This window comes from Corapipo altera, unplaced genomic scaffold (genome assembly GCF_003945725.1).
Source record: "Corapipo altera isolate COAL_440 unplaced genomic scaffold, ASM394572v1 175, whole genome shotgun sequence".
NCBI classification, from domain to species: domain Eukaryota; kingdom Metazoa; phylum Chordata; class Aves; order Passeriformes; family Pipridae; genus Corapipo; species Corapipo altera.
The window spans coordinates 2,193,037-2,206,570 of NW_020884942.1; the positions used below are offsets into that span (position 1 = coordinate 2,193,037).

At 44.3% G+C, this 13,534-nt stretch overlaps 1 protein-coding gene across 2 annotated transcripts in view; it reads right to left on the reverse strand.

The window, feature by feature from the left end:
- Positions 1-306: 306 nt before the first annotated feature.
- The window catches only part of PLEKHB2 (pleckstrin homology domain containing B2), a 13,805-nt gene continuing 577 nt past the window's right edge, over positions 307-13,534 (reverse strand). Inside the window, exons 1-8 of one of the 2 annotated variants that reach the window (XM_027661949.1) lie at positions 10,856-11,491; positions 10,692-10,739; positions 9,939-10,091; positions 9,106-9,208; positions 8,172-8,211; positions 5,949-6,038; positions 4,702-4,816; positions 307-2,657 (exon numbers count right to left, since the gene is read on the reverse strand). In XM_027661949.1, the coding sequence (XP_027517750.1) occupies positions 2,521-2,657; positions 4,702-4,816; positions 5,949-6,038; positions 8,172-8,211; positions 9,106-9,208; positions 9,939-10,091; positions 10,692-10,728 (675 nt within the window). In that variant the 5' untranslated portion in view covers positions 10,729-10,739; positions 10,856-11,491 and the 3' untranslated portion in view covers positions 307-2,520. Of the gene's footprint in view, positions 2,658-4,701; positions 4,817-5,948; positions 6,039-8,171; positions 8,212-9,105; positions 9,209-9,938; positions 10,092-10,691; positions 10,740-10,855; positions 11,492-13,534 lie in introns of those variants that run through there. The other variant, XM_027661948.1, reaches the window with a different exon arrangement.

Here is a 13,534-nt window from a genome sequence, read left to right on the forward strand (position 1 = left end):
ATGTGTTTTTCCATTTAGAAGGGATAAGGTTATTTTTTTAATGGAAAATTACTTCAATTTGAACTTTAAAAAAGATAATTTCTTGCTTTGAATTCAACCCAGGAATGTTTTGCAATCAACAGTCTTTATTTTATATACTTCAATTGAAGAAACTGGGGACCTGGACAGAGTTATCTCCTGAAAGCACGAGAGACATGTTCCCCTGCTGTGATCATCAGCTCTTGAGGAAAAAAAACACCAAAACCCCCCAGATGATTCACTTTGTGTGACCCCTTCCCAATCATCACAAAATTTAAAAAAATCACATGATGTTCAATTGTTTTATTCTCCCCCACTCCTCACAAGTTAAAAACCACAGAGGGAGAAGAGGAGGTAAAGATATTCTGCAAAACTCGTTATATTGCAAAGCGCAAACGAAACAGCAGCATAGACTTGTAATCAACTTCAAGGTTATCTCAAGGATTAGAAAAGGTAGATGTTTGTTCACTTACATTCCAGTCACCATCCCTTTCTGACCTCAAGGGTACCAGGCCTCTAAGAGACCTTCAGTACTGTACCCCAATTTCTTTTGGTTTAGACTAGCAATAAGAAACTTCCACTTTAGTCCTCTTTTGCACCTCCAACAAGTCCTTTCAGTACATCCCACTGGCAGAACATGTGCAGCTGTGTTAAACTGTGAAGGGACATGCATGCACATTGGTGTACAGCTCCACCCAAAGTCTCCTGAAAGCAGTTTACATTCCCTGCATTAGGCCCACTCTTAATAATGCAGCCAAGACTACATCTGTCTGTTTACTTCCAATGATTCCAAGTGGTTTAGTTGGTCCTAAGAGTCACAAAAGCTTAGTGCTTCCCCTGGCTGCTACCCAAACCCTTGTCCAACCCTCTGTCGCTTAAATTGGTAGGATGGAGCCCAGAGGGCTTTAGGATGAAACGGAAAAGGTTGGGACTTGATCTAAATTTATATGGGTGCAAGTTCTCATCTATTTTCATCTTTCCTGACATACCTGAAACCCTGTGAATCATAAGGAAATTAACCTACTTCTGAATGAAAGCATAAGAAAGACTTAACATTAAAACAATACGAATACAGAAAGCTAAAAGTGCAAGTATAAAAATAAGTCCTCTTACTCTAAGAACTCAACTTAGGCACCCTGCCTCTTTCACCTGAATAAGAAAGCAAGTGCATTTCTTCAGAACTTTCTTTCCCCTGCCAAGCACAGCTCAGCATGGATTATAACAGGATGGGTAACAGGCCATGTAACACACAAACCAGCTGCACTCCAGCTGACAGTCATAGCACAGCAGCCTGCAGGGGCACACTGTGTGAGGGAACCAGGCATACAAACAAACCCACCCAGGTTCCTTGGAGTGTTTTCCACAACAAGTCATGAAGGGGAGAGGAGACCTGCTGAATGTGAGGGGGAAGTGTGCACAGAACAAATCCAGGCTCAGCTGTGCTCAGAACTAGTTGCAAATAAGGAACCTGGTTAAGGAAACCTTGGCGGCTGCAAGGCAGACACCCCATCCTAACCCTGGCAAGGCAGCTGATATCAAAGTGCCTGTGTGCAAGGACTACTTGTGCTGCTTGTCTCTGCCCTCCTGACTGTGCCTGCCTGCAGAGGAGCTGGTCCAACAGGGCAAGGGTTGTCCACATTAGTTCTCCTCCTGCAGACTCTGCAGAGGGACAGCAGTGAGGAGCAGAGACTGCACAGTGGCCTCTTCCTCAGCAATGCAGCCGGTGCGGTGTCTGAGGAGACTGCTCTACAGACAAGGAAGAACACGTGCAAAGTAAAGATCTGCTGCTTCCATCTGACCAGAGAAGAGTGGTTCAGGATAAAGAGGGAAGTGGAATAACAAACATTGGTCTTCCTTGCCACTGGTCATTCACATTTCTGGGAGAATAAAAGAACTGAGGAGTGCTGCCACCTCTTAGTGGTTTGCTTATGTGCTCTCAAAGACAACCTCACCTAGATGGTGTGAGAGGCAGGTACAGGACTTCACCTAAGAAAACACACTACCATCTGCAGGCAAGTCTGAAAACAAAAACATCCTCAAGCACGGCAGACTACCTAAAGCCAAGGAGTTTCTGCTGAGCTGTATGTTTGTCCAGGGAATGTTTAGAAGCCAGTAGTATGTATATACTAATGCAGGGCTCCTGTAAACCTCTTGTTTGGACCAGATCTTAGACCACCCAAAAAATCCATTTTTTTCTCTGGTATTTACAGTAACAGTCTGTTCATAAAGCAGGTGACTGTTGACTGCTACCATGTGACATTGGTGCTCATATTGATCCTTATAACTCCAACTATCAGAATTCAAGAGCAGCACATGCCATCTCCAATCACTTAACTAAACGGTGCCTTTAAACTCTCATTAAGACAGTTAAGAATCAGTTATTAAGATGTCACTACTGAAAAATAACTATTGCATTTCTTAAAGTTTAACGGTAAACAACATTGCCAATATATTATTGCACACAATAAAGGTTTTTGGAACTACAGATAAGGAACGGGTAACCTAGAAGACCCAGAACAATGATCCCAGGGCCATTCCAGTTGCTGCTCCAGCAAGCATTCCCAGAGCAAGATCTCCATCGCTGTCACGGTAACGCTCTCGAATGATGACATGGTTTGCAGGAGGTTGGCCATAAGGTCCTAGGAAATAAGAGATTGTTAGGAGGAGGGCAAAAAAATGTGTATCTAAATACCATGCATTGCAATTCACTCTTCCTTCAGCTGAACACTACAGTGATGACACTAGAGAGGTAGAATCCATTTCTGCTTTGGATTCAGCCTTCACATTAATTAAATAAGTCCAGGGGCCTAGCAACACTTCTAGCCTTGTAAGGGCTTAATGTCTGTGAGGAAAACTCATCACAAATGTAAAAGTGAACATTGTTCTGCAAAGAACTTATGAATTGCTTATATCATCCTATCAAACACTTTGTGGATTTAATGAAAGAAATGGGTCTAAAAACTTATTCAGCCTTGAAGTTACAGCAAATAGAGTAGTTCACCACCCCCCCAAAAAAAAAAGAAATCTTTGGCAGCTCTTAAACCAGCAGTTTATCAGAAACTGTGTATGAGTTATTTACTCTATATTTACTGCCTAGTGCTTCAATTCACCCTTCACATCCTGGACTGATCTGTGGTGTGCTGACAGCTGCTACATTTCTTTTCAAACTGGCCCAGTAGTAAGGAATAACCTAAGACTCAACAAACCACCAGCTGATTGTTGTTCTGCACCAGACTTGTACAAGCCTCACCTGTCATGTTTTCTGACTTAGCTCCTACCTGCAAATTAAACGTAAGAGTACTGCTCTCCCTTCCAGACATTTCAAGAATATTAAATACTCTTGAAAATCCCACAATGTTTTTTTGTAACAAATTGTGAAGAAATCCAACTAATACAGCTGGAAAAGGTTTTCACTGACTCTCAATGACACATGACCTCATGAGAAGAATTATGTCACTTCAGAGAATGAGCAATGGAGCCCAAAGTACAGGGGTTTAAGTTGGTTGCTGGGGTAAACCAATTTTAGTTGCAGTGACCCTGGTGAAGGAAAACATCAAGCCTTGCTTGCTATGCCCAGCCTGTAACTAGTACCTTAACACAGTGGACTTGCAAACTGTTCAGGAGAGTTACTGCTTGATGCTGCATCATTATTACACAGGTTTCTGAGCCTTGATTTACTTGCTGGAAGTTATTAAAAATGGTTCTTGGGACTTTCAACAAGCTGCTGCTTTTCAGCTGCAGAGAACCAAGAGAACTCACCTCCCTCTGTGTTTGCACATATATATTCTGTGTCGTCAGACTTCACTAACTTAGATGAAGAAAACTTTAAAAGTTTTAGACTGATGCACCTCCCTTGTAATAAAAAATGGAAAAGGCAAGTGAAATAACCTGACAGATGTCAAATGGAAAACAACACCTCTCTCAAAACTGGAAAAAAGTCTCAATAGATCTTCTTGTCTGCGAAGCCAGATCATAAGCAATTAGTAAGTTAAATCTCCTCATTTACATTACCATGCTATTCTAAAGCCCCAATTCTGTAGGAATGGGGCTCCCTATGCAAAACTAACCCTAAATTAAGGCAACTACAATTAAAAGCACACCTTACAATTTTACTCTTTCCTCCTTCTGTTACTGGGCTTGAAAGCTATATAAAAACCTGAACAGAGTAACAGAAGATTTCACAAGGCTGAAATGCTGCCTTATAGCAATTCCAGCACGTGGGGAAGGAACCAGCTACAATCTTGCTTTGGGAGTAGATTTACTTTTGAAACTTGCATTTAAATAATGAAGCTAGATATAAGAGCAACAAATTAATGAAAAGCTCCATCAGTGGAGTACTGAATGGCAGAATCACATCTTGTTCTGGCTCTTGTACCTTTCCTTAGAAAACACGCTAGTTAGAGAGTTCTGTGTACTTCACAGAAAGTTTATGAAGTAATTTAACTATGCTTTGATCATAGAGGGAAGGTTAAATCCCTTAATACCAAATTTCACTGCACTTGGATTGTTGTGAAAGGGTGAGAGAACTTGGTTCCAGTTACAAGTTCGGGTTTCTTTCTTTGTACCCCTCTGCTGTGCAGGAGTGGTGGCTGGTAAAGGATGGTGATTAATAGAGCTAAAACCAGAAAGACTGACTCAAATGGGTTCTATGGGAAGGTGAAGGATGTGGCTGACACTGATTACCTTGGTATGGATACTGATAGGGAACAGCATAGGCTTGTCCATTGGAGGTGTAGAAGAGCTGAGGCCCCACGGGGGGATATGCACCGTTGTACTGATCGTAGCCATAGCCATAAACCTGGGGAGATTAAACATGCCCATTACACAAGTGTTCTTTGCTGTGTAGCCAGTTAAGCATATTGTTCACCTTGCCTTCCTTCTAATGTAGTTAGAGGGTCACTAAAATATCCAGTCTGTATATAGCCTGTCTACTCCCTGGAAAGGATTCAGAACAGGTGCTTGAAAAAAATAAGTGCTCCTAAGCAGCATTCATTCTCCACTCTTCCTGGACAGGGAATGGCAGAGGCAGGGCCTGAATCATCAGGCAGAGCCATAGCAGCCTTACCACTTTCTCCTCTCTGCCCTCATGCCAACAATGGCTCTGGAGAGCTTGGAAGTGCCAGGAAGACAGAAGTTGACCCCAAGAAACCCCAACCAACCTTCCTCTAGCACACTGCAAGTTAATGTCAGGTTTAGGATAAATACTCTGTAGCCGTATGTTATGGAAGCAATTTTGTTCTCCAAAAGGGGAGGCCCAGAGAGGAGGCTTCCAGCACCACATCCAGTTCTTAACAACTAACAGCAAGGGGCTGGAGCAGAGCACCTGTAGTGCAAAAAGCAATACTACTCCAAACTATCCCTGCACATATTACTGCACATCAACCAGAACATCCAAAAATCCCCAATTGATTCTGCCCCAGGGCTGCTCCTTCACTGCAAAAGAACTGTGTATCCAGGAACTGGAGTTATTTTGTTGCCATGACATCTTGGATACAACAAAATCCTTCTATGTTAAAAGTGACAGCTCCAGTCATTAAATCCTATTTTTAAAACTCCTGATCTGATATCTTTTCAGTGCTTACACGATGTGAAAGTGTAGTCACACCTTCTTTATGTTAGAGGCTGCATGGCTAATATCTTTCAAGATTAGCCAAATAAATTCTGCCCTGTCTCTAAGAAGCTTTATTTTCCAAGTTCACTGAGCAGCCATGGCTTTATACACCTCCCAAACAAATCTGCCTCGTCCCTTTCAGAGGAATTCCATCTCACAGAAGTGACAATAGACAGTTAGTGCCTTACTCTGCTGTTGTACAAGCTTTAAAGCTGGATATGACAATACAACTCAACACTTTGTGGGTACAGTCTGAGTGCTTGAAGGAGGCTGTTTCTGCTGCCTCACTCATTTTAATGCTCCTGACTGCAACTCTTACCTCAGGTGATGGTGTGGCATAAGCTGTGTAGGGAGGAGGGGCCGAGGAAATGGCTGTCTCGTCATACATCACATCAGATCCCATGTAGCCCTAAACACCATGGAAAGACAGCAGTTATCACCTTTTCCTACAGACTGGCAGCTGCAGTAGTGCAAGGATTAAACTTGAAGACCCCAAAGCAGAAGTAACCTTTAGCCATGCTGCATGTTAAGAAAGCAGTGAGTACCTTAAAAAGGCTGCAAAAAGAAAGTACCTGGAGAGCAGACCTGGGAGAATACAAATGCCTGATCAACCACAGGAAGGAGCCATAAAATTTCTCCCTCTGTGTGTACACACACAAGCATATGTGTACATGCAAGCACACTGGCTCCTTCCATCATTTCATAAGCTCAGATTTAGAAATTGCCCCCTTGTTCATCCTCTATTTTCAGATAAATAAGTCTTCCCAACTAAGCTGGCTGCATCCTGGCACCCTAGAGTGGTATCACCAAGTTCTGCAAGAGCAGATAAAAGCAAAAAATGCAGCAGCCAAAAGTGGCACCTGAGGCAAGGAGCTCTCAAAGATAATTAAGGTTCTTACAGTACCCTTAGTATTCTTGCCCCTAATATCTGAAACTACAGTGATGCTCTTAGTGCCCTTTCTCAAGACAAAATGCAGCTTCCTTTTTTAATTCACAAGTGAATGCTTCAATAACTCAATAGCCAATGTTCTATTGTCTCCTGGACTAATGAAAGGCATTTGAGAGCATACTGTGGTTATATCTCAGGTCAAACTTATGGTGGAGATTCTAAGGACTGCTTGAAACACACGTTAAAATACTCTTTGAAGTGGTGTTTCCGTCACCTGAGGAATCAGCTCACATCTTATGAGTAAAGGTGTCCTGCCACAGGGAGCTCTGTACAGGCAAATGCACAAGCCTGCAAACATCTCTAAATGACACAGTTCTCAAAGCTAAGGTCATCCTGCTATTCCAGTTAAGTCAGGAGGCACTGCTGGATGCCTGGAATTTTTGAAAGCTGTGTCAGACACCTACAGATGGACTCAAACCCAGTTACCTGGTTAGTCAAAGTCCTTGTTGGAGACCTTTAATGGCTTTTAAAAAGTGCTAATTTATGATAGTGCTTGTGCAGAGAGCTACCTGCCCTACTTTGAGTAGCAGGGGCCTGCCTTGGCACTGCCAAGTCCTGAGCCATCTGACAGCTGCATCAGAGGCATGGAAACAGCAGCTGAAACCAGAAGTCACTGTCTCACACACAGGTGAGATAAAGCCCCTAGAACTAGAGCAGACACTCCACGAGTGTTGTGTCCTCTGCATGAGGACAAATCCTTCACTTCTCATCTAAGGCCACAGGAGGTGTAGCACGGCTGCAGTCAGAGGCAATTGTGTCCAGGGGAGTTTTGCCACGACAAGTGTTTGCTTTGGGTATCCACAAATCTGAGTTATATCATCTGACAGATGCCTCAGTACAGTGGCAATGTTAATGTGACCCATCAAAACCCGAGATAGGTTTCCACAAAACCCAGCATTTCCCCTGAAACACAAACACCTCGGGTCGGTTCAGTCCAGCCACTGCAGCGTACTCTGGAAGGTGGTCTAGAGGAAAAACAAGTTAGCAATACCCACAAACAGATGGATGTGGTTGTCCAAATATACAGTTCTCTATAAGACTCACAGAAAGGATTTTATGTTTCCTGATCCTCTCCACAGCTAACATGCCAATGCAGAAATAATATATCCTCCTCAGCACGGCTGCGCTCCCCTCCAAGCATCTCTTGCTCCTCCCCTAGTCTCTGCCAAGAAGCATCCCAGGGTGTGATGGATGCACATTAACAAGCAGCTGCTGTGCACTAAGCTTCCCTTAGGACTGCACCCACCTGGGAGGCAACAAACACTAGGAGTGGAAAGTGCATTTTTACTGGTTGTGGAAGGCTTACTTGTTGCCTACAGTCAACTTTTCTTACAGAACAGCTTCACAAATATTCACTTCCAGAGAAATCATTCCCTGAAATCACTCATTTCCACCATGCCTGGACTTAGCTGCAAGGATGACACGTTCTTGTGATCCAGAGGATCATTCTGCTCCCCACCTACAAGCTTTACCATCATGCCCATGACCCTGTTTTTCTCTAGCAGAAAAGGATGAAAACATGTAAACTGCTGGACCACACATTACACTGATACACTGCACCTCTATCATATATAGTCTAGGTAGGACACTCACAGTGTTTGTTCTGGCATCCTGGAGAGCAATTTTCCATGCCCTGCAAAAAAAACCCCATGGGTCAGTGGAACAGTGATAAAAATTAATGCCACCTTTTTCTTTTAGGCCTATGAAACAAACAAGGTTAGCAAGCAGAAGGACTGCAGAGGTTAAGACACAGCATGTGTCAAAGCCTGATGATACACTAAAATGAATGCACGAGTGTTACACCAAGACTGAGAAATAATTACTTTCTTTGCAGAGCTAAGAATGAGGAGGAACAGGAGAAGGAATGGATGCAGTTTTGAAAGTCCTCACTGCAACACAACAGGGAGGAAATGTGCAGTCGTGCTTAGGACAAGAATAGGAAGAGATGCACCAGGGAAGTTGTATCCCCCGCCTGAACAGCTCCTCTGTGCCGACTAGAGTGTGGGTCTTGATGCTGTTATTGCAGATGAACAGGAGGTCCATACCCCTTACACAGATCCTCCCATGCCACAGCCCTGGGAGCAGGCTCAGTGCACCTCACAAACCTGGCAAACACTGGTGATAGACGTTATCTAACTCCACACAGTCAAGCTCAGCTGAGAGTTCAAAAAAATGGAGTATTCTTCCTTTTGCTACTGACTGGGATGTCCTCGAGCTATGCAGAGTCATATACTACTTGAAGAATGGCACAAGTCTTGCATATTAATTGTATTAATCAGATCCTTCTGCTCCTCCTCATTCTTCAGTGTTTTCAGTGACTTAACTTGCAGTTAGTCTGCATGAGCTAGGCAACTTCTTAAAGGAGAGTGATGGGGTTTTTTGTCATTGAAAGTGTGCTTTTACTTGCTTGAAAACCTTCTTAAAACATGTCTCAAAGTTTGAAGGAAGGAAAACTATTAAGGAGAGAGAGATAAAGAGAGATAAAGGAGAGAAAGGCAGCAGAAACATTATTCTCTGGCAGACTTACAGGCAGTCATCTGCACTCTCTGCACAGAGGTTGACTGTCTTCCCATCACGGCAAACAATCTGCAGTAAACAGTCTCTCTGCTTCCCCTCTGGAGGCTGGAAATCTGAGTCAGAAAAAGAGAGGAGTTATGAAGTATCTATAACCAGAATTTCATGATCTCATTTACAAGAAGGCAGTCAGTTTAAGCAACAACAAAATAAATTAGGGCCAGTTGTAGCTGCCTTCCATGGCATCAGAACAAGGTACAGAAGGAAACAACCTGTTCTTGTTCTTTACAGTGTCCTGAAAGTAAACAGCGCTGAACGCCTTTCCTAAGAAATGCAAGTGTCTTACAGCAGAACCCATCCATACTTAGCTAAAAGTACTCTCCAGCACTTATGTCCTTCCCTTGTGTCAGTATCAAGTGGAGCACTAACAAATGCTAAAAGTGAACTTAGAAAAAATCTCTGCTGAGGTTTCCCATTTCTAGTCCTGCCTCCCACTCCAGGCAGCGCTATGGTTACGCCAGGAACACTCTATAATGGCACTACATAATCACTGCTGAGAACATGCCATTCTCATCTGCATGCACCGTACACTGTCCTCACTGAGGTCTAAGAGGAAGCACCAAACCCTAACCTAACCTATCACATGGTGAAACCATGCCCCGGGTGTCTGTAAAGGAATTTAGGAGTTGGTGGGGTTGGGGTTTTTTAGGGGTGTGGGGGGATTCAAGAACAATGAAGTCTCGCACTTCTTGGACATGTTTACTTCTGCTGCAAATGGTGTGCTGAGCAGGCACTGAAGGTGTAAAGAACCTCTGGATACACAAATCCTGAAGGTTTCATTATTACCTCGACATTCATTCCCCACTCTGAGGTTGATGCAGTGGATTCGCATGTGGATCTTATCTTCTAGATCATGGCGATTTTGATCATCGTAGAATATCAAACGGCCGTCAGACCACAGATCAAACCAGTTCTTCTTCCAGCGACGTAAAATAGTACCTTAAAAATCAGACAGTCACTTTTGAGGGCACACATTGGGAAGTATTTGTGTCCTAAAGTTAATAGAAAATAAACCAAGAAATCCTTCACAGTTGTCCCAGACATTCCAAGGTGCCAAGCAAAATCCTCTACTACAACATCCTCACTTGGGAACATTCTAGGATTGGTTTCCATATTTTACTTAGGATTCAAAGGAAAACTGGGTTTATTTTAAGTGCAAAACCTGACCCTTGAGTTCCAACTTGCTGCAGGAACAAGCAGAGAGCATGACTAATTGAAGACATTAAGTCAGGGTGTCAGGGAAAGTTTCCAAGTCTCCACTTATACAGAGCAGCATCTGAAGCTGAATGCCAGTCAGACATCTCAGATATGGTATATCCTGTTTCCCAGTTGTGTACCCAAAGGTCACATGGGAATGCTGTCATGACAGGTCATTTTGTGACGTGTCCCAGAACTAGGAAAAAAAACCCCCAACCCAGGAACAAAAAAGCCCCACAGAGCTGGAGGTTTGTTTTAAGAAAACCTGGGAAATACTAAGCTCTGATGTTATCTGAAGAAGTCACAGTGGGGAGAAAAGGAGGAGAAAGACCTGTGACTTACTTTGCCGGAGCAGCCATCCGCTCTTCACAAATGCCATTGTTGCTTAATCTAGAGGGCAGAAGAGGAAGGTGAGGGGGAGAAAAGCAGTTTTCAGTATTTCACAATAATACATTAGAAAGAGGCATCTCAGTATCATCTATTTTAGCTGCGTGTACCCAGCTCACCCTGCAGAGAGACACGGTGGATCTCAGCTGAAGAGACTCGGCAAGGCACAACCGGTATCCGAGGGCTTTGGAAACGCGTGAGTGTAGGGATCCAATGGACTGCCAGAGACCACTTTAACTGGAAAACGCACTTGGAGCTACTGCTCTTAGAAAATGGGGAAGAGACAGACTGGAGTGACTGCTTCCTGACTCACCACCAGTTCCTTTGAAAGCTGTTCTCTCCGCATACGTGTACTTCCTGCATTCTCAAGTTACTAAGCACCGTCACTTCTACCCTACCTCTCTTTTTCTGTACTTCCTCTTCTGTGTTTTGCATTCACTGCCTCAAAGTCCAGCCAAAACAAAAGCTGACACAGTTTTATCTCAAACAGGAAGGAGAAAGCTGTTTTCATGACTTGTATTTCTTTCAAATCATCTCTAGCTCCCTCCAAGAAGAATTAAAACAAGTAAAAGTTAAGCCCATAAAGATTCTCATTTCTCCTCAGCTTTCAAATGAAGCCTGAAATGGGATGGCAAGGACTCTGCGTTAAATTCAGGTTATCACGCGTGACATTAAGCACTCAGCCACCACACTCTGGTTTATGAGCATGCTGAAAAAAAGAGATCAAGCATAGGATATATTGGAAAATGAGTTTTTATTTTATAGCCTAATGGCGTTCTGATTATTGTTTTAAAATGGATTAATAAAAACTCAACTATCTGGGTGCAATTGAACTAGAAAGGAACAGAAGCATTTTAAGTCTCCCTTGAGAAGGCTGCTTTTCAGAAATTATCTGCAGGGCCTGTAAGCCAGTGTTAGAGACAGATACTGGAACCTACCAGATAACACTCTACTTGTAGCAGCATAAAGGGGGGTGGGGGGTGGAAGGAGGCATAGTAGATTTGATAGACAGGAGAGCTCCTCCCAGATAAAGGAGTGTGTTTAAAGCTGAGGAGGAGGGAGAAAAAGAAGACAGTTTTGTAATATTCTAGTAAAATGTAAAGTTAGTAAGCATCCAGTTATTTTCCAAGAGATGCATAATATGCCATTTACTGGGTATTACTTGGGGCTGTGTCCTCTTCAGAGTACTGGGCAACACTGTAGCACACAGGACTATAGCCATCAGGATTTCACATTTATGGAGTGCCACATCCAGCACAGGCTCGGGTGTGATGGTGGGAACCACCTGCAGGTAAACTTTAGACTCCAGGATAAACCTCTTACTCCTGGCTTTTGAACCAGCTCACCGGGAAAACAAACATTTAGCTGACAGCCCACTGACATCCTGTCCTGCTTTAATCGTGGTCACTCTCTCCTGCTCTGGGGTCTAAGCAGGCTCTTGTCACTTGTACAGGGAGTGAGCTTTAGAAACAGAGGGCAATTTATCTTCCAAAGTAACAACAGGGTACAAAGGACCTGAGTTTCCTCTCCCACCACCCCAGTATACGATTACAGAGTCTCACAAAGGCTCACACAGAGAATGTCTCAGAGATATCTCGGGCTACAACAGCAAAGGAGGCTTCAGCAGCTGTACAGCACCTTGCATGTAACCTCAGATGCAACAACTACCTTTTCCCAACACAGAATTTAAGTGCTCAAAACTTCAGCTCTGGATAGTGAGCAAGGAATCACATAGAACGATTTGTCAGCACTTAAAGTAGGAGGTGCAAAACAATTAGGTATTCTTCTCCAGTCCTTTTTAAGCACAAAGGCTCACTTGAAGTCCTATACAGTATTCGCAGTCCACCCACATGATGTTTCAAAGTGTATTTGCAGAGCTGGAAGTTACCCTGACAAGATCAGATGCATCTGAGTTAAACTAGCTCAGTGCCACCAAAACGAAAAATGGGATTTAACCAAAGATAGATCAGTTTATCACCAACCTCAATAAAAGAGCCTTGGTGACTGAAATCTAAAAGTGGTAGTGCTCTAAACTGAACTCAAGTTAAGAGTAAATGCAGCAAAGGGGTGGGACTATTTCTTCCTGCTCCCTGGAACAGCAATTTTCTGCACAGAATATAACGGAGAATATCCAAGTCTTTTTGAGTTTCCTTCTTGTTCTCAAACCCATTTGGCTGGTAGGAAAAACAAACTTGAAAACAAATTAAGTGTTTCTACCTACAGCTTGTAATCATTAGAGCAGTTCTGAATAATGCAGCAGAATTAAGAGTGGACACGATCCTGCAACCTGTGGAGATGGAAAGGGTTTAGCCACAGAGACCTGGCCGTGGAGCTGAGTCCCGAGGACAAGCGGTGCCCACAGGCACCTCACTGAGACTTTATTCCCAAACTTCAGGTGGAGCTCACAAAGCTCAGACGAGTGTTCAAACGCAACCCGCGTCCTCCTCCTTTAAACTGAGCAAGTTTTCTATTTTTGGAGCTCCCTGGCTGTGCACCAGCTGCGCGCAGGCCCTTTCCCCGGGAGCTGTCCGTGCTTTCCGAGCCGGTGCTCGGCACTCCCGGGGCTGCGGCTCCGCTCCAGCCCCGCCCGGGACTCGAAGGGCAGTGCCCGGTGCCCCTCTCCTGTCCCCCGGGGCACAGCCCCGCGCACAGCCCCTGGGCCCCGGGCCCGCCGGGGCGGCGGCCGCTTGTCCGCGGGGCTGGGCTGGGGCACAGCGGCGGCTCCGCTCCGTGCCCGCCGGGCCGGGCTGGGCTGGGCTGGGCCGGGCTGGGCTGGGCTGGGCTGGGCCGGGCCGGGC